The following is a 25,754-nucleotide window of genomic DNA, read 5'->3' as shown; positions in this document are numbered from 1 at the left end:
CGCCACTTATTATCTTCGGCTGCCACTTAGTATCTTGCGGCCGCCATTTAGTATCTTGCTGCCACAACTTCAAGTTGTGTAATTGAAAACAGACATTGGGACAGGTTGTCATTCATAAAGACGTAAAGTCATGCAAAAGTTGTCGGTATTTTGCAATGTTGGACAACATGGAACGGGATTTATTAATACAAGTTTATTTCCAGCTTGGATTAACCTACAGGGAAAAACTGTGCTCTTTAGCAGCCAATCATAGAATCATAATCAGTATGCGGACCCTAAAGCGTGAATTGAGAAAGATTGGACTTTTCAGAAGAAAACACAAATCTGACTTGTTAGATGTTGCCATGTTTATTGTTAAAACTAAAACAGACCAAGGAAATCACCAAGGATACAGATGGCTGCATTCGAAATGTGTTTAAGTGGCAACCGCAAGATACTTAGTGGTGGCGGCCGCAAGATAATAAGTGGCGGCCGCAAGATAATATATGGCGGCCGCAACTTACTAAGTGGCGGCCGCCAGATAATAAGTGGCGGCCGCAAGATAATAAGTGGCGGCCGTGAGATAATAAGTGGCGGCCGTGAGATAATAAGTGGCGGCCGCAAGATAATAAGTGGCGGCCGAAACTTAGTAAGTTGCAACCGCAAGATAATAAGTTGCGGCCGCAAGATAATAAGTGGCGACCGCAAGATAATAAGTGGCGGCCGCAAGATAATAAGTGGCAACCGCAAGATAATAAGTGGCGGCCGCAAGATAATAAGTGGCTGTGCTGTGAAATACATCTCATTCAGTGAAACATACATGCACTTGTCAAGTGGCACCAATAAGGCTTCATACCAAACCCCAAAATTAAAAATAAATCAGAAGTTTAATTTACTCGTGGAATATTTCCCCCAGTGCCCCCCCCCCCCCTCCCGCGATATGCCACCTCCCATCCGACCACAAAATTAAAGATTGAGTTTTGAGGTTTTCCATTACCAGAGAGTAAAATGTTGCATCTATAAGCCTGAATGATAACTGATGATTTAACATGCAGACAAGAGCGACGATATTAAGAAAGAAACGAAGTCGCACCTTTTTGTGGCACATCCTTTGAATGTTGCCTCTGCTCTTCCCTGTAGTGGCTATAATAAATTATAATGTCAGACATCCATGCCCCAAACAATTAATTCTTATTTTACGACGATTTATTTTATTCTGGTCAAGGCAAGACTAACATGTTATTAACGTTGAAAGCCCCAACATAAAAACCACCAAACTTGTTTTCTGAATTCGTCATTAGTCATTTTGACAGTTTCATGAGCACTCATTGTGAAGTCATCAAAACACAATATTTACTCAGTTGCTCATAACAATCTAGTTTGGTTTTTCTTTATAAAGTTGTCGCGATTTACCTTGAAACTATTTTCTTTACTGTCTAACTGTTTGTTCCTACACTCGGTACACTACAGTAACCTAAATGGGGGAGATGGGCAGAAGGAGACCCCCCCCCCCCCACGCAGATACATTTCCTAAATCCAGCTTGACAACCTCACCACATACATTGAACAATATTGTTTACAATTTTTGCCATGTGTATGGAAACGTAAATATAAATCCCCGAATTTAGAGAGATCATCCCCCTTTCTTTTTTACTTCGCATAATAAAAAACTATGTTTAATTGAGGCATACCGATTCCGATTAGATTCTGAAAAGATTTAAGAAATGTTTCTTGGAAACGGGATAAATTCACAGCGCACGGGTCAAAGAAGAGTTGCTCCCTTGGAGCTTCTGGTGAACCCGTGGAGGAAATCCCGCTGAACTACCGGTGTGTTTGGACTCGCGATAAAGGGAGAAAACAAATTTCACAACACCAACATTACTTCTCAGTATTTTATTTCTCAACTTTTCAAAACGTCAGTTTGTCAAAACATTAATACAGGTTAGTGATTGAAAATATCTAGAAGGAATTCAAATAACTGCTTTAGGCTGGAAATACTGTACAAGTCATGTTTTTGAGGGTTTGTTTTGTGAGAATAATTTCAAGTATTTGAAGACTGTTTCGGAACGAAACGAAACCATTTTGATTGAAATGCTCTACAACACTCCATTGCACAAAATAATTATGGAAAAACGTGCATTATTTTGTTGCCTATGACCATGACATCCAAATAGATTTATCATTTACTTTCCCTTGAGGATGAAACCATAAGACAATAATATAAACTACACATAACGACAAAGATCTACTATAAGACATAATGACCCCTCCCTGGACATTTTACACATCCCCTCACAATACTTGTTTATTTGTACCCCTTTCAGCAAAATGATGTCTTCGAGAAATGGGCGTGGTTTTGTTGAGTGACAGGATGACGCGTTCATTCAAAAAACATCAATACGTAATTCTTGCATTCTTAATAAGGAATGTGTGTACACGGTGAGCGAATGGTTAGCAAAGCCGTGTATTGTGTTTCGAAAAGGAGAAAAGGGCTGTAATTTCTCCCGTTGAACCGCACGACTGAATTCGGAGATTGAAAACTTCTTGAAGCTGTTTCAGCGCCATCATCAAGCAAGACGTCTTGATAGAGAATCTTAGAGAATTGGAACATGGGTTGGAGGAAGATACCCCTGCTCCTGCAGGCGTTGATGTTACTTATTGCTACCATCTCAGCAGAGGATTTCACTTTCGGTAAGTTGTAAAGAAACAAATAACCCTGTGTTTGGTGTCCTGCCGATTTGAGAAGTCGTTTTGCAATTCTACAGGGCCTGGTGCCAGAGGCACGACTTAATTGCAAAGGTCATTCTTGTCCCTTTCCTGCAATATAAATTAATTCAGAACTATTACTTACGATTGTCGGATGATTAAAAACAAATATAGATACATTATTCTGAATTTAACACTACATTAAGATCAGACCGACTGCATGAATACGGTCAAAATCAGAATTCAAAATGGCCGCTGCGCCGGTTGGTGTCTTCAGTGTAGCTCTTGGAAACGACGAGTTCATGAGTGTGAGTTTCTTTGATGAATTCCACTAAGGGGCTGTATTAACACGGCTCTATAAACTGCTGGAATGCCAGTTTTCACTGAGAACATAAAACAGCATGATCTGTCTAAACCCACCAGGTGTTCAGCAGGGGGCATATTTTACTACCGTCCATACCACATGGAGGTATTTCTACCTCCATGTTTATACCACCGGGGAGGACCACCAACAAGGCTCTGATCCATAACCATTATTTTAAATGAACTGGCTAACACTGTTCATGCATGATTCCGTAACATTTTATTTATTGAATCTTTTGAAGTAGAGTGAACAAGTTGTAGTTGCCATTTTGCATTAATTTTATCCTATGTCTACATTTATACACAAACATGTATTCCTGTCTACATGTACACACATACAATACATTGTATTTGAATACATCGTAGCCTTCACAACCAACCTGTCCTGTGTTTGATCCATGATGAGCACCAAACCACCTACGATCATAGTGTGATGAATTTGAGCTCGGACACAGAGGAGAATGTTACTACAGAGCATCTAGAATAAAATCAATCAGATGATAATGTTAATCAGTGTGATGTTTGTTGTTAATATCATTCAATGGAAGCTCTTGCCCCAATGAATACTATAATTACATCAATAAAACCCCAATTTCATGATGTTGTCCGATTGCCTATCACTGTGTTCTTATTTCCTCCATGCTTGGCCAGAGGGATGCCTGGCATATTATTATCAATCTTGCCAAAGTCCAAACATTTTGGTTTTGTGTAAACCAAACCAAGGAGGAATGTTCCCTTCTCCATGGTTGACCATAGAGTGGTTTTGCAAAGTCACATTAAACATAATTAAGATACTATAATTCTTCTCAAAACATACAAATAATTTCAGAACATTTCCCCAAGACCATGGTATGCGTGATAAAAATGCCGTGGTGGTTTACCGGTACAGAAAATGAGTTTATTCATTGTATATGCAATGTATTCAAAACAATTATTTACTTTGAAAAATATTTGGTCGAAAAGGACAAAGATAACTTTATTCGGCGAAGTGCTGCAATGTATTATTTGTAATCATGAAGTTAAATCTGGCCCAGCTTCTCCTGTGTGAACCATGGCGTTTTATTTCTGAAATATTGTTTGGCTTATAGAGTAACAAGTTCCTGCCATTGAACCCTCTGAATGTATACTCCTAACCAAACCAAAGGATTGCTTTGTAAAGAATTCCTTTTACTTTGTCAGGTCGCCTTTTTCACACGGCGAGTGGTTTTTTTTCTGTACAAAATGGAAGGGGGAAACATAACAAATCTTTTGTCATTCAGTGATCGTGCTTAATGTACCACCCAAAGCTTTTGGGGTAGAAAGGGCTTTTATAGACAACAAATGCCTTCAAAGCGGTCCATACACAGGGACCATTTTACCGTAAGATTGTATTTTACAAAAAAGGCATGTCCGTGACAATTTTTGTTTCTTTCGTGAGACCTGTTGCTTCTCTTTACAAAAAAAGCAGCAGTTTATCTCATAAGGTTTGAAAACTTGATATATACTAAATTGTTCATCATGTGCATCATCCCACTTGTTACTTGCACTGTTCATAAAGTACACCGATTTCCTTCGATTTCCTTGCTAGTTTCATGTACAAGAGTGGTTAAAAGGTTCTTTTTGTAGTTTTTCTTGAACTTAATCAAACAATTTCTTTGGAAAGAACACTATTGTGTAAATGAAGTTCATACTCTTGACGTTTAAAAAATACGGTATGGTTGAGAAATAATCTGTGTTTGGATGTATTTGTTAAATCTGCTGTTTTTCTGTGAAAACGTTATGATGGGGGTGGGGGGGGGGTAGTCATTGAACTACACTTTACAACTTTCCTTGAACTGTATGGGTTTTGTGAATTATGTCCGTTTAACCATGGATGACTCCTTCCATGGTTAAAAGTTGCTGTCAGTGTTTAAAAAAACAATAAGTAAAATCTTTGTCAGCAAATCTAACATTTTCCTTGAAATGTTTGTCTCCTCGTGAATTATGTCGATAAAGTTGACAGTTGCCGTCAAGATTTAAACAGAATCCGAACATTTTTGTTTGCACGTAGTCACTTTTCTCGAACAATCAACATAACTTGAGTAGCATGAGACCGCTGGTTATTTACCCCTGTGTGAGGGGGGAAATGCACACCCCTATATTAATATGCGAAATCCCAACACAGTTTAACAACCGTTTATTGTGTTCTGAATGATCGGAATTATTAGTCATCTACAATGAATTTTCGAATTGTGAATAGAGAGTCGACAGTTTACGAGGGAAAAGAATTTCAGTTGTCCTGCGTCATAATCCAAATCACCCTCAAAGAATGCCCTAAATCTTACCACGATGTCCTTCTGACTGGAAACATGTCCAGAGTGGTCCAGCGCATGGGAACTATGTGATCCATTGTGTCGAGAGCATTTTTTTAAGAGATTTTATTATTGTTAGGAGGAAGTCAGCAAGCAAATATTCAAACGTGTTGAATCAGAATGGAAACTTTTTAGAACGCTTCTAATTTGTTCATCATTTACTCGTACAACATAGGGAACAAGTGGGCAACTGCATTCCCAAATTCAGGCAAATTAAGAAGGGGGGAAATTGACATGGAATGCGAAAATATAGAAAACAAAAATAGTTTTTACGCGCTTCAAGAAAGTGGAACTTGTGCTGTTATCTGTGTACAATTTCTCGGGAAATTCTCCCTCCTCCTTTATCCAAAAGTCCTCATACGCTCATTTTATCATAGTTTGGTCAGGATTTTTACAGGTCACAAGTGTAAACTTGTTCCTGGCCGTGTCAATCTAAATTACTAAACGAAAACGAAACTTTATTTTGTTATGTTCGTGTGAAAACCTGTGCATTATTTCAAATTTTCACAAGTAATAGCATCAATAACTGTTTCCGCGTATAAAAACCATAAAACTTGCAAGATATTTTCGTCAGTTGGTAAGCCAAAACACTGTTCAGTATCTATGCTTTGAGGTACAGGTACTTAGGTCAGTTACAGGTCGGCAGTTGCTTTCATGGAGGAAGTTAAACCAAAGCCAAAACATTCTACATATCGCAGTAATTGGACCGCTGTGGTAGGCCTGGGCTGGATTACGAACAATCTGGCCGTTGGTATGGCAACATTCCTGGGTACAATTATCATATGTTTTTGTTTTGGTCCTGGGACATCTTGACGTGGATGACACCTGCTGACCACGACTGGGTCAAGAAGTACATGTAATTTATGCACTTGGGTCAATCTGACGTTTGTAACTACCATTGACCGTAAATAAGATTCCTTAAATTTATGGTTTGCAGAACGTCCTTGGGTTTAATTGTTTCTACAACAAAACTTTGTTATTGGGAATTCTAAAAAGTAACTGTAAATATATGTGATAACTTTTCATGGAGCTTTTATGTCTTCTTGAAATAAAGATGGGTTTAGAGTTTCCCCATTTAATTGGTTATTTATTTTATTTATTTATTTATTTATTTATTTATTTATTTATTTATTTATTTATTTATTTATTTATTTATTTATTTTTTTATTTTATTTTTGATTTTTTTATTTATTTATTTATTTTTTTATTTTTTTTATTTATTTATTTTTTTATTTATTTATTTATTTATTTATTTATTTCCTTTATTCATTAAATTCTTTTTGGCCGGGGAGTAAGTAGGCCCAACATTTCACAGAAGTACATTTATATGTGAGATACAGGCCCTAGTGAATGACTCGTAATTTTCGTCAACAAAATTGTGTTTGTGGTGACAGAGTAGCCGTTTGAATGGTTTATGATTGTTTATTTGACATGGAAATCGTATGTAGATTGTTATTAACCTTTTAGTTGTATAAATTGTTCTGGTTTGTTCATCTTTAAAGTAATTGATTATTTAAAATATTGTACCTTCGAACTCCTTTCGAGTTTGTCGGTTATTTTCACTCCATTAGCCCAGCTGTTTTCACTGTGGAGAGCAATTAAAACCATCGTGTTAAATTTAACATAAATAAGGAATAAACCTGGGACTACAAAACATGTCTGCCACAACAGTTAGTGGCAGAAAACTGAAAGCTTGTATTTTCTTTTTTTAATACAGTTCTGAAATACATATTAATGTCAGCTTCTATTAACGTCTGATATAAACCATCAGTTTGCGGACACCTTTCCTGATTAATAGTCATATGAATAATCTCTAATTGTATTCTATATTCTATTTTATTCTAAATAATTATTCACAATAACTCTTCCCTATTGTGACACACACACAACCCCCGTCATCAACACGCCATGCTCTGCAAGGCCAGTCACTGGTTGGGGTGTGGCTCAACAGTGCATCTCATTTGCATACTAGTCTACTTTGCATAATAAAGCGTTACAACAACATTGTTATTGAAAGGCAACTGAAACCGGCCTGTCTCGGTTGACTTGTTACGCGCAAAAGATGGCTGGCCTTCCAATGGTATGTGCAGGCAACTGGTTGCCGTTTTCTGAAACGGTCGTTTCTATTTGGGCGCCATTTTTTTATTACAATTTGGAGTGGGCCTTGGTGACTGCTAGTGAAGCACAAAAGGTTACCAACAGTCATATCTATTTACTTCGTGACAAACTAAGGTCCATACCCAAACTTTTTGTTTAAAAACACGAAGAGTTCCACTTTCGCTTGTATTTAAGAGTAATTTACATTTACACGTACAATTTTCTTTGTCAGTTGATTTCAACTTGTATTTTAATCGAAATTGCAGTCAAAAAACGCGGGAATGGCAACACCCCAGTGCTAGACAGAGGGCGCTGTTTCATAAACCAATAAGGATTCTCAATGGGAAATTGCTTTGTCGTGACTTTATAGATCCGTTTGCCCATTAGTTGTTGTTTTTGTGTGGATTGTTTCCCAGTGGCTCATTTGAATATTTGTTATAATTTCTGTAAAGTTTACGACAGAAACATTGATTGATCGTAATGAGTGAGACATACAAATACCGAAGGTTTTCTCTGAGTAAATGCTCACAATGTTTCAAAAAATGGCGTCTGAATTTCGCATGATCAAGAATCATGGTTTTCGGAAAAAGAATCAATCACAATCAGTGTTTTTTTTTCCGACGTCATAATAAATTTGAATCTAATTTAAATAGAAGTCACCTAAGCGGAATGATGGCATGACACTCTAATAGTTACTAAATGAACGGGTATGCTGGTAGTGTGGACCCATTGCTATATACATGTATCGCCAAAAAAAAATCGTTCTGGTCCATACATTCTTGTTATTTGAGTCATTATATTTCGTTATGTGTTTCAAGTTGGCAATAAATCATTAGAATGTTGAAGGTAGTAATTATTATGAAATGAGTTCAATTTTAAAGCAAAAATGAAAATAAAGAAAGACAGAACACAATAATATATTGATACATCACCATGCAATGCCTCATCATTTGAAACAATAAACAACAAAAACATTTTTTTCAACTCTTTAAACGGCAATACATACCATCAAACCGCTGCACGTGTCGTCATCATGACGTCACTATAACTGTCCCTATAACTGTCCCGACATCAGCCATTAATACCTGAAAATATACATAAATAGGAAATTAGAAAATGGAAGGTATTCTGAAATGTTTGTATTATCATTTTAAATCCCTCCTTCACATTGATTAAAGAATCTATATTTCCATTATTCGTTATTAATTTGTTAATACTTTTAATTATTTATCAGTATGATGTGCTCCTATTGCAAAGCACCTGTTGTGAAAAATATTCTGTGAAAGAAGTCATTCTACACCAAAAGACCTCATATTTTAAAGTTTGACTTTTGCTTTGATGTTTTTGTGCAGAATCTTTTTACGGCAGTGTATCACACATTGACGATGAATACAAGAAGATTGTTGATGATGCCGTTCGATACGTGAATACAGAAGACCGAAATGGAGATCAATTGAGAGTTACGCATTTCCAATCCCGTATATCACAAACTCCACCTTACGTGAAACAGTTCAGCACTAACCCATACCAGGCTCTCAAACTAGGTAAGTGTGCTCTAAGCCTTTATGCGCCGTTTTTGAAAAGGCACAAAGGCATTTTCTCCTTGTTTCTTTGTGTGATTTATTATTATTTGCTTGTTTCTTTTGGGCATTTTTCTTCTTCACATTTTGAGCTGACATCATTTTGTCCTTCCTTTTTTTAGATGTATGTCCATCTGTGGCTTCCGCTCGTATCAATGGCCTTATGATTCCTAATGATCTATGCGTGAATTGCCGATCCGTTGGAGGGATGGTCAGTGATGCAGTCAGTCCAACCATTGCATTAGATCAGGCTCAAGGCTCTAAAGCCATCAAATTGCTGCCCACTACCGATGATATTTCTGATTTGCTGGTTGGGCTTATCAATTATACCAAGTGGTATGACTTCATTGTTCTGTACGATCAAGACTCTGGTAAGTGTCTGTAAATACCCAATGTTTCTTAGAATATCAGATTAACCTAAGTCATTAATCCAGTTGCCTCCTTAATTTAATGAAACCCTCCAATCTCACCCGTAACAATAGCACATCCTTCATGTAGTTGTTGCTATGGGCTAGTGAAAACCACTTCCTAAACTTGTACTGTGGTCAACTAAAAACTGGTGTTTAAAATGCCATTATCTCTTCCTTTTCAGATGTGAACAATAAATGGTATAAATAGATTGATTTGTTGAGTGTGAAATGCAACTTCATTTGACCCTTAAACTGTGATCATCAATACATCAGAAAGATTCATATGACAATAACATGTTTAACACCTGTGCTATCTACTATAGCACTTACTATAATTACAGGGGAAAACAAACACACACTAATGTCCTCATATGATCAAGACAAAGCGTGATCCAAAGAAAACTTGTGGATTGATAACTAACAATTGCACGTTTGTATAGTCATGAAACTATCTGGTTCGGGCATAGAGTTTGATTTAAAGGAGAAAACTGGCACTAGACAAAACAAGCAAAGTGTTTACACTTGAGGTAACCAGTTGTTTTAACAATGATTGATACTCATTTAACATATCGCTATTTGCTTAAATGCTGTTGTAAAATGTCTAGGCAAAGATGATTTGAATTTATGTCGCATTTAATCATATCTTCATCCTCTTGTTTCTCCCCAAAATGGTATTATTTTAATTGTTTCGTGGTTCAGACTTCTTAAGTATAAGGCTTTCAAGTTTAATAAAGTTCAAGGGTTACTTTATTTCCACTGCAACAAAATCATTAAATTTGTCTAAATTTCGATTAAAACCAAATCACTTTAAAATTGTTCCAATTTGTAGGACTCGATATGGCTGAAAAGATGATGGACTTTGCTGAAACCTACGGCTGGAATGTCAAGTTATTGAGCGTGTTGGACCATGATGCATTGACTCAAACACTGAAGACATCCGCAGTTAAGAATCTTCTACTTTACTGCGAATACCAAGAGAATGCAATGGAAGTTGTCAGATTGGTTGGTACCTTGTCTTACTTTCTTTCAAAATGTTGTTTATTCCATAATTGTCATGCTATTTACCAGTATTAATCATGGTATAGTACTGGCCTCGTGGATGATTCTGAATGGTCAGACAATAGGAAGTTGTGAAACATTCCGTTAAAGCCAGTGGACACTATTGGTTATTGTCAAAGACTAGTCTTCTCACTTGGTGTATCTCAACATATGCATAAAATAACAAACCTGTGAACATTTGAGCGCGGTCGGTCGTCGGAGTTGCGAGATAACTATGAAAGAAAAAACACCCTTGTCACACGAAGTTGTGTGCTTTCAGATGCTTGATTTCGAACTTGAGGTCTCGAAATCAAATTCGTGGAAAATTGCTTCTTCCTCCAAAACTACGTCACTTCAGAGGGAGCCGTTTCTCACAATGTTTTATACTATCACCTCTCCCCATTACTCTTTACCAAGTACGTTTATATGCCAATAATTATTTTGAGTAATTACCAATAGTGTCCACTGCCTTTAACATGTTTATATAAACCTTATTCTGTGAAGTTTTCTGACGTCATTACCTTTCATTTTTCATTTATTATCAGCTAAAAATGTACGATAGTAGATGTCAACTCCCTCAATTTATTAAAACTGTCTCCTCTCTATGTTTGTTATTATGTAATAGTCTCTGACACTTTTTTATGATTAATATAGAGTGGTGTGTCATAATTAGATTCTATGTAAATTTGACATGTATTTTTGATATGCATTTTTGAAATGTATTTTTGATATGTATTTTTTATATATTTTTTAATAATAATAATAATAATAATAAGACATTTTGTGTATTTTTGATATGCCTTTTTGATATGTATTTTTGTATATGTATTTTAATAGTAAATACATAATTGCATTGTGTTTGTCTAAAGCTTTTTTAAAGTTTTTTTCTTCTGTTCTTTCCTTTTTATCCCTTCAGGCTATGGACAAGGACATGATGAAGGATTCTTACCATTGGATGCTTGGCAATGTGGTGGGTATATTGATGGACCTTTAACATTTTACAGGAGATTTTTTTTATAGTATACTGTACATGCATTGTGTAAAGAGGGCTAGATGCAGATACGTGGACTGTGATACATTTTGTGATGTGTGTAGGGTGTCGTTGATGACCGGCCTAGGGTGATGGAATCAAGTTCTATCGTTTACAGAATGTGGGTTCGAATCCCCAGTCTGGTCATGTCGCAATACTTGCGTTCTTGCACAAGGACTGCCAGGGATAATAAAGACATATACTTTACTTTACGTTGGAATTAACTTCAAGAAACATGTCATATTTGATAAGAATCCTAACATTGATGATTTTACTAACAACAACTTTAAATTCTATCTCATGACAGAACATGCCACTGACTTGGGACGATGTTGCGAAGATTAAAAGGGGTGGGGCTTACATAACACGCCTCCAGATGCAGACTGTGAACAATGTAGCGTCTGACCTTTCAACCCAGAAAGCAGAGCCAATTGAGGAGTGGCCATTTCGGTTGAGACTTTCTTATGATGCTGTGGTTCTATTCAAACATGCCCTAACGAAGTACAAGTTAAGAAACAACAGATATCCACGGACTCCAATTCTTTGCCAGTCAAGTGACAATTATGTTGTCAGCCCACTCGAGGAAGATCTTAAGAGTGTGAGTTTATTTCGGATTTATCTTTCATTCTTTTATGCCAGCTTGTTTGTTTATCCATACTGCAACTGTTTGGTTGTTGTTTTTGTTTTTGATGTTATTTGTTTCGCTTTGTATTGGTAAGATTGACATTTCAAATTAAGTCTTTTCGGCTTCTGTAAATGTCCCCCATATTAGTTTGCTCCGTAACCATCACCACATTGTATTATATGTATTGCATTATTCATATTTTTGTTTGCATTAATTACTTTTCTCAACCAGTTCTTGATTATTTTCCTTAAGTTGAATTGTTGTTCTAAATGTTTTGACTTTTCCCTTCTTATAAAATATGGAAATAAATGTTGATTTGACCTGAGGCGTTTTGTATCCAGTGTCTAGCATTTCACAGGTCGGTCTTACATCATTTTTTTGTTTTTCCTTTGCAGGTGACATTTGAAGGTCTTAGCGGCACAGTGTCTTTCGACAGTAATGGCGACCGAACAAATTACACAATCGATATCTACATGGGAAAAGGAGAAACTGTGTATGTTCACAATTCTGTTGAGGTAGGCAGTGTACAGATCCACGTTTCAGAATTATTTTTCTGTAAACACATTCTTTTTAATGTAAATATTTCAATGAACTCAATCAGCTCTTGGGCTTCGATTGAACTTTTAATAAACCAATAATAATAATTATTTATAAAAAATGGTTGTCCTAATGAATGTCGGCCTACAGCTTAATAGCCCAATTTGATCTAATATTGACTTATATCCCAAGAAACAGTTCTTTCATTCTAACATGGGTTTTGGCTGGTAACTGTATTCTTCCTCCTTTCTATTTTAAAGGAAATCCACCCAATGGGAAAATGGACTCAAAGTATTCGTAACTGGGAGCTAAGAAACCCCGGTAAATGGCACAGCCCAACCCGTCTATCCATGAACCCATTTAGGAATGCTGCTGTGGATACCATAAGAATCGTATCATTGGAGGTTAGTCGAGGATTCGATCTGAATAGTAGGGTTCTGAGTTTGTAGAAGCATGTCCTTTATTCTAATTGATTCATAAGTGATGTTTGAAGCTTTGCATGGTGTGAATGATAAGTATGGAAACAATATTGAAAAGAGAGAACAAAGAGAAAGGATCCATGGTATTTCAGTATAATTTTGAGAACCTTACAGTGTTGTTGTTTGCACTTTAACCAATGTGTAGTATAAGTAAGCTCTAAAACCTTGATAAAAATCATGTTTATGACCTTAGAGAGTTAGAGCTTGCGTTTCGTCATGATATTACATTGCCGCACTATTGTCTAAATTGATGCAAACAACATCAATAAGGTCAGTTTTAAGTCTATACTTGATGTTGGGTTGTTTGTTTGAACTAGCACCCATTTGCAGTTGAGTGGAGACAGACATACCTTAATAAACCCTAAAGTAAATAATAACCCTTGACCTGTTTGTGGGGGCTGCTGACTGGCAGTGCCATGAATGGATGAGCGATCTAGCCCGTTCAAATGCAAAGCTTTAGACTTCACATTCAATCCTCTTGTATTGACCAACCGTGACAATATTTCCATTGTGCGTTTTCATATGACTAAATCTGGTGGAATTTCGCTCGACTTCGACATAAAAACAGCTTCTCAAAATAAATCTGTGCACTGTCGGTTGTGTAATTATAAGGATTAGTATAGAAGTAAAAGAACCACCGACGAAAGCACCTTAACCAATTCTTAAAATTCTTGAAACTAATCCCGAAATTGTATTGCAAAGTTTGCAATGTTTAACTTATAAAATCAAACATGAGTTTTCGTGAGCTGTACTTATCATTATTGTTCTATTTTCAAGCTATCAAGCCTGAATGAAGTTCATATTGTTAAAATAAAATCGTTTGTTGTTTAGATTCGTTATTATTCAGTATAAATCACATTACGACTCCTGTATGAGAAACACATTCGATAAAGTAGGCGGTTGTTTTAGTATAGGTTCACAAGGGGGTTCATTGCCAACATTAACAAATAGATTGTATTTTAGTTTACCTCTTCGTAATTCTTCCTGTGCTGTTGTCTGATCTTTGGAATGTTTACCGTAATCCCGTAATCTTTAATCTGTTGTTTTACATTTTTATATCTCTTGCCTGTTGTGTTATATTTATATTTTTATACTGTAATTGTTTTGTGTCGACCTGACAGGTGAGATTGATAACTAATTTGAAACTGATACCAACCACAAGATACAACAATGTTAAGATTAAAACCCTAACTTGCTTAACCCCTCTTTCCCCCAATACAGGAGCCTCCTTATCTTTTGGATGACAGTCGCGTCGGTATCCAAGGTTTCATCCCAGAGTTCTTGAAACATCTTAAGAAGCTCATGGAAGAAGAACTTGGCCACGATTTCTCCTACGAACTGGAGCTGGTTTCCGATGGAGACTACGGTAGATACGATATCGACTCCCATAGCTGGAGCGGCTTGATGGGAAGACTAGTCAATGGGGTATGTATTATTTTACTTTTTGTTTGTGTAAGTCAATTTCTCTTTATTTGCTGTCATCTTGCAAATGTTGCTTAAACTAACTCACACTTTCTAATTCTTGTCTTCTTTCAAGACAATACAATATTTTTCTAATCCTTTTCGAATAATGCTGTAAAAATTGTGAATTGCTTTACAGAGATTCGAAACCGTTCAACATTCGAATTGTTTGTTTTTTTAAAAATGAAGAATGATGTTTATTGCCATTTTGATGTTTATTTTGGGTTGCCTTTCTTTTCATACTTTGTTATGCAAAATATTGTATCCGTGTGTGCTTGTTGTGTTTTCGGTTCCCGTTATTTCTCACTGCTTCTCATATGTCATAGGGCCTACCGTGTTTTCGTAGCCACTTCCGTTCTCTATGCTTAAATATAGTGAATTTTAGACTCTTATTAAAAGTGCACCAGTCTGGCTTTATAATCGAGCAGCAAGGGACTTTGAGTAGTTGTCTTCCGGCCGGATCATTCATTAAGTTCTTAATGTGTTTCTTTACAGTATGCTGATATCGCTGCTGCCCCCATGGCCGTTACGCCCCTACGTGATGAGTATGTTGACTTCACCGTACCTTTCATTAAGAGTGAGCTCGGTGTCTTGGTCAAACATCCTAGTTGGATCTGGGAGTACCCCTTCGCACCTGTCTTTCCATTCCGATGGGATGTTTGGTTAATCAATTTCTTTGCTCTGATTGTTGTTACCGTAGTACTGACTTTCATCGGGGCATTCAACAAGGAGGAATGGAAGAAGGCATCGGAGCGAGGTGAAGCATCACAGGAACAAAGCCAAAGCTTCAATGTTTGGAATTCATTTTGGTTCTCTGTAACGACCCTGTTCATGCAGAGTTACGATGCATCACCCCGATCATGGTCAGGTCGAATTGTGGCAGCTTTTTGGTTCTTCTTCTGCATCGTTATGGTGTTTCTATTCCTCTTGAATTTAACACCATTCCTTACAGCTTCTAAAAGTATTGGTATCGTCCGTGATGTAGGAGGTCTTCTGGATGAAACTGCTGTCGATGTTGGGTTTATTAAGGATAGCCCTGCCTATGACTTCTTCAAGTACTCTGACGTTGAAGACTACCGTCGATTCTGGGAGTACATCCATGCAGCTAATTCTATGTATGGTGATGAAACCACGATAGAGGTTCGTGCAGAGGAAGCTGTCCAGAGGGTCCGTCTATCTAATGGGCGTTATGCTTTAATCCACGACAAGGAGGTGCTTAAGAAAGAGGCTGATAGATGGCCATGTGACCTCTACATTACTGGTGGTCACTTTGCTCTGGTCGAGTATGGCCTGGCTGTACAGTCAGGATCACCACTACGTGACCAGCTGACCTATGCCGTGAGACGTCTGCAAGAGAAGGGAATCATCGACGAAATCTGGAAAAACAACAGCAACAATCCACTTTGGGTTGAGATAAACAAGGAAGGCTCTTGCCAAGGTAATGCCACCATCTGGGAGGTACAGGGTCTCTTCTCCTTGACAGCCGTTGACCTCAAGGGTGTTTACTTCATTCTCATGCTTGGAATGGGTTTCGCTGTTATAGTATTCGTTCTTGAAGTCCTAGCTTTCCAACTTGGGTACGGACCTTCAAGCCCAGGCGCTCCTCGCGACAGACAAGAGTTGCAAAACCTTAGATCAAACGATAAAATGGGAGGTGGTGGTGGAATGGGGCAGGCAGGTGGAGCCGGAGGTAATGAAAAGATGTGGATTTAGGTCAGGGTCAACAAGTTCTTGGGCTGCAGTGCAAACTTTAAATTTGGGACTGCCTTTGTACCTCTTGAAAATGTTGTAAACCTTTTACATGCCCTCTTTGGAAGTAAACTTTTCATTGATCTTCAAACTTTTAATTTGGGACTGCCTTTGTGCCTCTCGAAAATGTTGTAAACCTTTTACATGCCCTCTTTGGAAGTAAACGTTTCATTGATCTTCAAACTTTTAATTTGGGACTTCCTTTGTACCTCTTGAAAATGTTGTAACCCTTTTACATGCCCTCTTTGGAAGTAAACTTTTCATTGATCTTCAAACTTTTAATTTGGGACTGCCTTTGTGCCTCTCGAAAATGTTGTAAACCTTTTACATGCCCTCTTTGGAAGTAAACGTTTCATTGATCTCCAAACTTTTAATTTGGGACTGCCTTTGTACCTCTTGAAAATGTTGTAAACCTTTTACATGCCCTCTTTGGAAGTAAACGTTTCATTGATCTTTAAGAGCAACATACATGTATCGGGCTAGTGGTTGAAAATTCAAGCTCGAAGTAAGAACACCTTCGTTTTGGAAAATAAGATCGATAACTACAGTCCGTTTATAAACAGCGCGTCTTGAAGATGTTCCGCTTATAAAGAGTAGATTCTGAAGACCCGATTCTTACTTCTGCTCTGTGTTTCTGTTCTTTGCTGTCCTCTTAAACAACGTTTTGTTATAAAGAGATAGTTTGGCCAGTCCCAGCGATCTTGTTGCAGTGAGGGTCTATTTAGAATGTTTTATGTAATGATCGTTTGATATTGGGTTGTAGGTGCATCATTTTACCATGTTAACAGCACGACGTTGTATACTCATTTGAGTGAACCCTTTTTAGAATGATGAATTTTAATATTCTTATATAATGAGTTTTAATTCGTCATTCGCAGAACAAAAGTAGTGTTTTTAATTGATGTAATATTATCTTGTTTCAGTTAATTGAACGTTTGGTTTAATTTACTTGTATATAGTGTAGTCTTGATTACTTGTTTTCGTGTTTTTTGTGATAATAAACAATTTCAGAGGGCTGAATCACTTTTTTTCTTGGGGGGGGGGGGCTTCGATTCCCTTATACATGTACTGGCATTTCCATTTGGAGTAGGACTGAGTAGCACATTGTGTCTCCGTGTCAATTACTGAGAGCAAAACAGTTTTTTTCTTTAAACTACAAGTTGACTTTAGCAAGGTATTGTGTAAATAATCAAGTTCAACTTAACGCTCAAAATCGTGTTGTCTTTTTCTTTTCTAGTTTTCTTCTCTAACATTGTTATTTCGTGATCTCAATTTGTGTACAAAGTTGAGTTTTTGACAACACTATTTTGAGGGTTGACATTCCAGGAAAGATTTGAACAAAAGAAGAAACGAATGTTAAATGCAGTTATTGATTTTCAATTAATGCATATGTTAAAATGTAAAATTGTTAAATGATTGTTTAAGTTGCTTTTAGGTGTATATTTAGCTTTGCTTACAACAGTTTATAAGATTATTTTATATCCGTGAACGCCCTAAGACTTTTTACCAGAGTTTTTGTACTAAAGATTAATCTTTGTTGCCCATGAACATTAAGACTGGATACAGGGTATAGTACTATATAAAGCTAGCAGGCCTACATGTAAATGTTTGACTCTACAAAAAGTTGTAAATATAAGTGGAATATTTTGAAGTGGCATTCTGTCATTTATGAGTATTTATCCCTCTTGCTTATTAATTTAAGGTCATTTGTCAGCCTTAACATATTTTTTTTCATATTTCTGTATCAATAAATCGGTCTTAGTTTTACATTTCAATACTTTGTAGAATTACTGAAAACATTTCAAGACATTTTCTCTGGTGGAAGGAAAATAAACTAACTCCGATATTTTGTAAATGTTTGTAACTTTCGTTTCGGTTCTTGAGCTTCACCAACCATTGCAGATTCATTAATTTAACACATTTAAATTATCAACTTCAAATCACAGGTCAAGTTTTTCGCGTCGCAAATTGAAGTTGAGATGCTATGTGGACAAATCCAGCGATTCGTTGCTCGGTGACTACAAGTATAATTTTGAAAACAATGAAGTACATGAAGCGTTAATATTTCAGTCACAGTTGCCATGACTGTTGAATGATAAATGCAAAATCATTATACAAAACCCTATAATGAAATTCAGTATTGCATATTTGAAGGGATTTGAAAAAGGACAAACAACAATCCAGAGTGTCAGATATGGAGGGAGTTTACTGACAAGTTTTCGTAAATGTTGATTCGTCTTAGGGGTTCAACCTCAGGCCAAGTTTTTTTGTTTATATGAAGAAAAACAAATTTGTATAACAGATGGAGGAAGTTATCTTAATTCAACCGTTTTTAGTCTGGCTGGTACACTGTTCACAAAAGTTCCTTTAAATCTATTAAATTACATGGGTTACTAAACTGTAGAAATGCCACCATTTCAACATTATACCCACTATAAGCGCAACAATCCGTCATTTCAACATTCTTCCTAAGAACTGGATGCCAGTTTCAGACTAAATTGTCCGCAAATACTCTCATCCCTGTTAACGAAAACTGAACTTGAATACTTTCCTTTCCATAAACCCCAAGGTCAATATCGAGATAAATATATTGCTTTGTTTCCACCCATTTATCTTGACAGGACATTTATGGGGGTTTATGAAGGATAATAAAAGTTGAATTCCCAGTAGTGCAGTATCGGCCACTGCCTGCAATCCTGGTCCCACATCAGCATCTCATCTTACCTTCCTGCTTTTATAAAATATTATCGTATCTTGGCTTATTTCCTTCCAGAAGGCAGACCCCACTTAATATTTGACCGTCGTAAATTTCCTGATGGAGGGTTTTTATTCCAAACATATTTTTATTCCGACGGAGGAGTTAAGGCACCCTGTCCATTGGGTCCTAATGCAGGTGTTTCAAGCCGTCAATGTTGTATCCCCATGGGGTTGCAAACGTTTCGCAGATGCACGAGGAGGGCCGGTTATAATGAAATGAGGATTATTCTAGAAATCACGTAGATTTCGAGAAATTATTTTGAGCTTTTCGCACAGCGAGCATGAGATGCTCATCGTTGGGTTTTTTTTTCGGTTTTTTTTTCATACTTGGTGCGTTTGCAGCTTGATGCGTTTGCAGCTTGATGCGTTTGGTGAGAACAACAAATTTTGGAAAAAGGGCTGTCACCTTCTCCTACAAATACTACATGGCACATGAAAGTTACAAAATGTACACGCGTTTAATCAAGCTAGCTACAGACTGTTGAAGTCTCGCGCGTATGAAAACAAGGGGAAAATCGAACCAAGACTAGGCTATATCATGAAACAAAATCATCTTTTAATGTTCCATTCTTACAGAAATCTTAAAATAGAAAAACCCATAGCATTTTGTATGTAGGCCCTAATCAAACTTATTTGTTAAAATTGTCCTTGAAAGAAAAAAAAAATACCCATTTGCAAACTATTCATGAATTTGTCGAACCATGGGTTTAACGATAACATGAAGATCAGTTGGGCAAAATGTCTGACCTCGACGTATATCCAATTAGGATAAGGTCTACATATCCACCATTTGATTCTTTGTGTATCCCCTCTCACTCTTTGTGAAATGTAAACTACTAATAGAGTTCTCTCTTTAAAGGAACACGTTGCCTTGGATCGGACGAGTTGGTCACTAAAAAGCGTTTGAAACCGTTTGTTATGAAATATATATGGTTAGAAAGATGTTTTAAAAGTAGAATATAATGATCCACACAAGTATCACTCAAAATTGCACGGTTTTCTTTTTACGTCGCGAACTATCACGGTCGGCCATTTATGGGAGTCAACATTTTGACTCCCACACATGGCCGACCGTGTTATTGGACGAGGTAATAAGAAAACCACGCAATTTCGAGGCATATTTGTGTAGATCATTGTATTCTACTTTTACATCATCTTTCTAACCATATGCATTTTATAACAAACGGTCACAAAACGCTTTTCAAAGACCAACTCGACCGATCCAAGGCAACGTGTTCCCTTAATTCGCATCATGTATATACGAACCAGGCATAACTAAACACAAATAATAGCGGTTTTCAGTTAATATCTGCCAGTAGCTAAATAACAGGCAACAAATGGATAATAAAACGGCGCCATGTCTGTCCGAGAATAATGGCTGACTACCAGCATTCACCGTCCATAATTGCTCTGACTATTATCAGTTCATGCGGGAAGAAAAACCGTTTCGTTTAATTTTTCTGGCCGCCTTTATTCGAGATTGAATGAGTGTTCGGACGTCGGAGGTCACAACTGGGTTTTGAGTCCAAAATATTTTCTACGCAGAGGTGTTTATCAACATAAAATCGAATAGTTGACTAAACCGCATGTTTTTCTTTTATTGGGGGGGGGGGGTGGATTGTACTTGGACGGTGTGAATGTGCATTGTCGTAAATAAATCCACACAAAGCCAGAAATGGGGGCATTTCACCTGAGGTTTGATTGTCCCTTGAGAGGCAAAGTCATTTATTATTGGGTGTAGAGATTTACGACTCCCGGCAATTGTAATAGCAAGGTGTTTACTTCGCCTTTGCATTTTTTCCAATTCCTCGCATTTTAGGATCAAACGTTTCCCTTCGAAAGTAAAAAACTAAGATTATGATCGACCTATGAAACGTGGGACTTTTTCAAGCCTTAACTTTGAAGTAAGACGAATAGGCTCTTTACAAAACGTGCTTGAAAGGGACGCCAATATCGCTGGTGAGGGAACAGCTATTTGTAGGGTAGATATCGGGGTTATTTGTGCATTTTAATTACAATCAGTTAATTTTACCAACAGTCAGATTATATCATTCATGAGAAAGGTATGCTCAAAGGCAATCGCAGTTTGTCCTTGAAAAGCAATATAGTAGGCTATAGAAAGGAAGAAGGCGATCAAAGCATACTGATCGAAACGTCGAGTTGAAACCAACGGTTCTTTTCAGAACCGACCCCAACTCATTAGAGATAGTCATTACATGGTGTTACCGCAAACCTTTCTATATCGTAATTCCACTCTGCAAAGTTTCAAATCCTACTTAATATAGTAGGCATACAACAAGTATGTTCAATGTTTTCAAAATGAAATGATTCTACGATCCCTTCTCCTCGCTAGAATACAATGTATGCCGAAGGACACGTGATGATGAACAAAATGTTCAGAACATTGAACAATATTAACCCATTAACAACCACAGTCAAAAGCCATCTTGCCTTTATATCATACTCTTGAGTGTTATGTAATTATTCGATTAAGGTTCGAGAGGAACGTCTTTACTAAACCAATTCAGGTCCCCTGAAATCGAGGTGCGACAACAGGTCAGTCGCGAATAGTTGGTGTGAAAACATCACTACTCAGTAATTGAGCTTTGACTGATTTATGATTTCATACCGGAGACCAAACCATGAACGCCCCATGTGCTTCTGCAAGTGTAATGTTCATGTGGATTTAGGCCTCTTATATCAATATTTTCGGCAGTAACGTTAACACTAACCGCCCTTTCTTTGTGAAAAAAATGAAAAAATTTAATGGCTAAACTTTTCTCCGAGGTGTTTTGTTCAAATTTGCTTTTACACGATGAAAAAAAAATCATGTTGGAATTAGGCCCACAGCAGCTGCCCCTTTGTCAAGCTTGTCCCAACCCCAATAAAAACAGGCTAGGGTTTCATAAGTTTCAGCAACCCACATCTTGGGTATGAATAACATGTCTTTCTGGGTCCACTATATTCAGAGTTGTTTTTCTTTTGTCTGACAAACCTTGGTTGGGGTAAAAACTTAGACAATAAAAGGAGAATTTGTTTTCAATTTCTGGGGCTGGTTTAGGGCATAGAAATACAGAATGTCTTTTAACACTGCCTGGGGTCCACGGTTATAAAAAAAACCTATTTATGCAGCTTCGGCATGATTTAATATGGCACGATATCTGAATTTGCTAAAGTTCACTTTGGGGTCACCTCGGTTGGTGGTTTGAGTTTGTTCATTTCGTACGTAACTTTGGCATTACTGTGATTGTTAACGTGCACCCCATGAGTTCTGAATTCTGATCTTCAATATTTAATTTGAGGGTCAGTCTGATGTATGTCTAGCCTTGACTTGTTTTATTTAAGAATGAGACACAGAGGTAAAAATTAAACCAACTGGACGACAGCATCAGCTGATCCAGTTGGATCATTTTTCAAAGTCATTTGACTGAAATGTGAAATCTTGCAAATTTAGTCATAGGTAAGAGTGCGATAAATTTACTCACAATGTGTCTTAAGACACCTCTTGGTTTTCCGAAGGACGTCATACTTATGTGAGACTGAGAGGATAATAGTACCCCCTCCTCCTCCCCCCCCCGAGAATTGGTGGGCTTTAATTTGATACCTTCTGCACAATCCCTCCATTTATTTCAAACTCAACTTGACCCCGTTTAATGATAATGTGATTAGGTTTTAATCCCTTTCCGAATGTTAAGTTTTAAATTTGTAACTTGACAGCAATTCAAAATAAACCATTTCAAATCAAATCAAATCATGTTGTTTATGAAACATAACGAGTCAGATACTTCATCATTTTTCATAGAGCACCACACACTGCCAATTTAAGTCGATGAGTTCCAGACAGAACTCGTGCTCTCATAGAACCATTTTGTTGTTATTTCTGAATTCCCTTTAAATTGAAATTAATCTTTTCCTGCTGGGTAGCATTTTTACCCCTTTGTGAGATAAGAATTATCCTGTCAACCCTACACGACGCCTTCTTATATCATAATACCAAACCCTTCTTAAGTTACATTTCTTGGGGTTTCTCTAAGAATGTTTGTGGTATATGTTGAGTCAGGACACTGTTGTCTTTACGAGGCTTGGTTAGGGGGTAAAAAGAAACCAAACCCTCCATGTAATTATTGGTTCCGAATATTCGATATTGAGAAACCAAATCGCTGAGGCATTCCACTTAAATCGAAATATTACAGTTCCATGGGTTGGTTGAAGTCTGCCTGTTCACCCCTCGCAATGCTAGACACTTTGTTATAATTATTAGATTGAAGCTATATGTATACGAATATGTTAATATTACACGCAAAGTATTGAACTACATTATTACTGTTTATATTCGGTTTATTTACCCCGATTCGTTTATTCGGCGCAGTAAATCCATTATACCTGGTGGTTGCAACAAATATCCGAAAAAAAACCATTCTCATTATAGTTGCTTATAATTGTGTTAACTTTTTTGTTTTGTCTGGTTTGGTTTTACAAGACTCGTTTGTTTCACCGATTAACATACTTTTTTCCAGAACTAAAATTTGACAATTTATTATTTTTAAACGCGTTTGCGAACATTGCCCAGATCATTGCCTAACAATCGGCAAGGTGACGCCTCCACATTTTGAACAATGGAATAACAATTAACACATTTCTCAATTTGTCTTCTTCAATTAATAAACATTCCTTATACTTTCAAAAATCGAAAAGATTCAAAGTACTTTTCCTTTTCAAATCTAGTGGACAAAAATATGCACAAAAGGAAAAAATTTGATATTTTATTCCCCCGATAAGAGGAGCGGTTCCGTGCACTATCGATGTTGTTTTAATTGAAAACTTGACAATTTCTGATATTAACAAATCAGAAACAAATTCATAGTAGACCTACTGTAGTACAGGGAGAAAACAAATAATTGTGGCATGGCCTACCTTTGGAAATCCAAGATGGCGAATTAGTTGATCTGATTAGCATTTCGTGGTTCGTAGTCGGCTGCATAGCTCTGTAATATTAATGAGAGGGGCAATAATTGTCTATTTCTTGTCGTTTTTGTCATTTAGTGTTCAACACAAGGCTTGGTCTTTGTAATCATAGATACTTTGCCTTTCATCAATACGATGAAGCTTGAAAACACAATTTCTAAGGTAGACGTTTTGAAGGCAAATTGTGGTTTTATTTGGCGTTATTTTGTTGACATAACCTCATAAATATAGAGCAGGTTCAATAATCATACGGATGGTATCCAAACAGTAAACTGCAGGTCAGCGGAATAATTTGGGTCAACCTTACTATACTTGTTTAATGGTATTCAATGACCTTTATGATATTGGTCAAAGTTACTAAATCATCCTTTGACAGCGAGAAAATGGCGATAATAGTCATGTTCATCACTCTGTAGATGGGTATGGTTGTACTGATAAATAAAATGAACGAGATTTGTGTCTTATCTAAATGAAACGAGTAGAGTTTGAAAACAGACAACGTTTACGGAAGATTCACAAACTGTTAATAATGCGATTACCTTAGTCCTGGTTCCTTCAACCGCAGTGGAGTTGACTTTCTGACTCTTCAGAATTTCCTGCTGTGGCGGCTTCTCAACTCGGCGGGTTGCTGAACCTGGGTTCGTATCTGTCTACTTGTCCTCCGGTGTGGTACATCTTTCAGCAGCTTGGCTGATGAGGTGGGCTAGCTACACCGAGGTAGAGCTAGCTTGCACCGAGTAAGGCTCTGTTTTCCTGCCGTTGGGCGTCGGGAGAGACACTAAGGGTCTCCCTTGTGTCATAAGGCATGCACGACCTCCTCACACCTTAGCTGGGTTGCGGAAATTTTATGTTCCGAGCCAGCTGTTGCTATTTGCGCTGAGGCTAACCCAGGTTTAGCGTCGAAAAAGGCGGTTGAAACAAAGATGGCAACCACATAAACGAAAACAAACGAATGTTTGTTGTTTCAAAACCAAATTTTCACTGCCTTGCCGTGAGAAGAGTCGGTTCAAAATATATTTGAATCATAGACGCACTGCAAATGACTTAGGTTTTTTTCAGTTCTGTTTGGAGAGGGGAAATCCCACAAGTCATTCAGGTGTGTTTGCTGATAGGTAGTGTTTGAATGTTACAAGAGATTGACCAGTATAGATGAACCAGATTCACAGCTTGTACGAAACATCCACATCTATTCATAAAATTAACCAGGCTTCTTTTGGCCGGCATCCATTTAGTCACGTAGTAGGGGGCGTGGTTGATAAGTTCAAATCTTGCAGTTTTGCATTTCAATTAACATGAAAAAAAAAATACATACTAATATGATCATGCGCACAATGTAATGTGTCGTATAATAATTCAAAGCGGTGACAATCCTTGGCTGAGGTATGAGAGATGTTGAAAAGTCGAAAACAGGCTGTTTATTGCTTACCGCGTCGCTTCACATCCCATATTGTTCCTTTACTGAAAGGGGTCAACTTCTTTCATAAATCGGTGGTGCGTGATAAGTACCGCCTCCTCTCCGATTCGGGTCTGGTTTCCAAACGAAAAAGAAGAAATTATCGACATCATAGATTAATCATAACCTGTCGTGAAAAGAGGAACTACTTTTTGTGTACTCATCTGAAATTTAGATTTGAATAATTTGTTGGCA

General features: G+C 37.2%; 1 protein-coding gene and 1 long non-coding RNA gene across 2 annotated transcripts; one reads left to right on the top strand and one right to left on the bottom strand.

The window, feature by feature from the left end:
* Positions 1 to 1,547: 1,547 nt before the first annotated feature.
* On the top strand, positions 1,548 to 18,239 carry LOC117295467 (glutamate receptor 2-like). Its single transcript, XM_033778136.1, has 10 exons — positions 1,548 to 2,670; positions 8,828 to 9,019; positions 9,178 to 9,426; positions 10,295 to 10,467; positions 11,420 to 11,473; positions 11,841 to 12,131; positions 12,554 to 12,673; positions 12,956 to 13,099; positions 14,396 to 14,599; positions 15,131 to 18,239. Exons 1-10 carry the CDS (start codon positions 2,589 to 2,591, stop codon positions 16,346 to 16,348), a joined length of 2,727 nt encoding a protein of 908 aa, XP_033634027.1. The 5' UTR covers positions 1,548 to 2,588; the 3' UTR covers positions 16,349 to 18,239.
* On the bottom strand, positions 2,666 to 25,682 carry LOC117295468. The gene is made up of 6 exons (XR_004519686.1): positions 24,646 to 25,682; positions 24,056 to 24,126; positions 8,482 to 8,560; positions 6,906 to 6,963; positions 3,429 to 3,526; positions 2,666 to 2,796 (listed from the first exon to the last, which is right to left on the bottom strand). It is a non-coding gene; the product is annotated as an uncharacterized LOC117295468 (long non-coding RNA).
* Positions 25,683 to 25,754: the final 72 nt, after the last annotated feature.

Source organism: Asterias rubens, chromosome 10, assembly GCF_902459465.1.
Source record: "Asterias rubens chromosome 10, eAstRub1.3, whole genome shotgun sequence".
NCBI lineage: Eukaryota > Metazoa > Echinodermata > Asteroidea > Forcipulatida > Asteriidae > Asterias > Asterias rubens.
The sequence above is the reverse complement of the archived record's forward strand: the minus strand, read 5'-3'. Positions and strand labels throughout refer to the sequence as shown.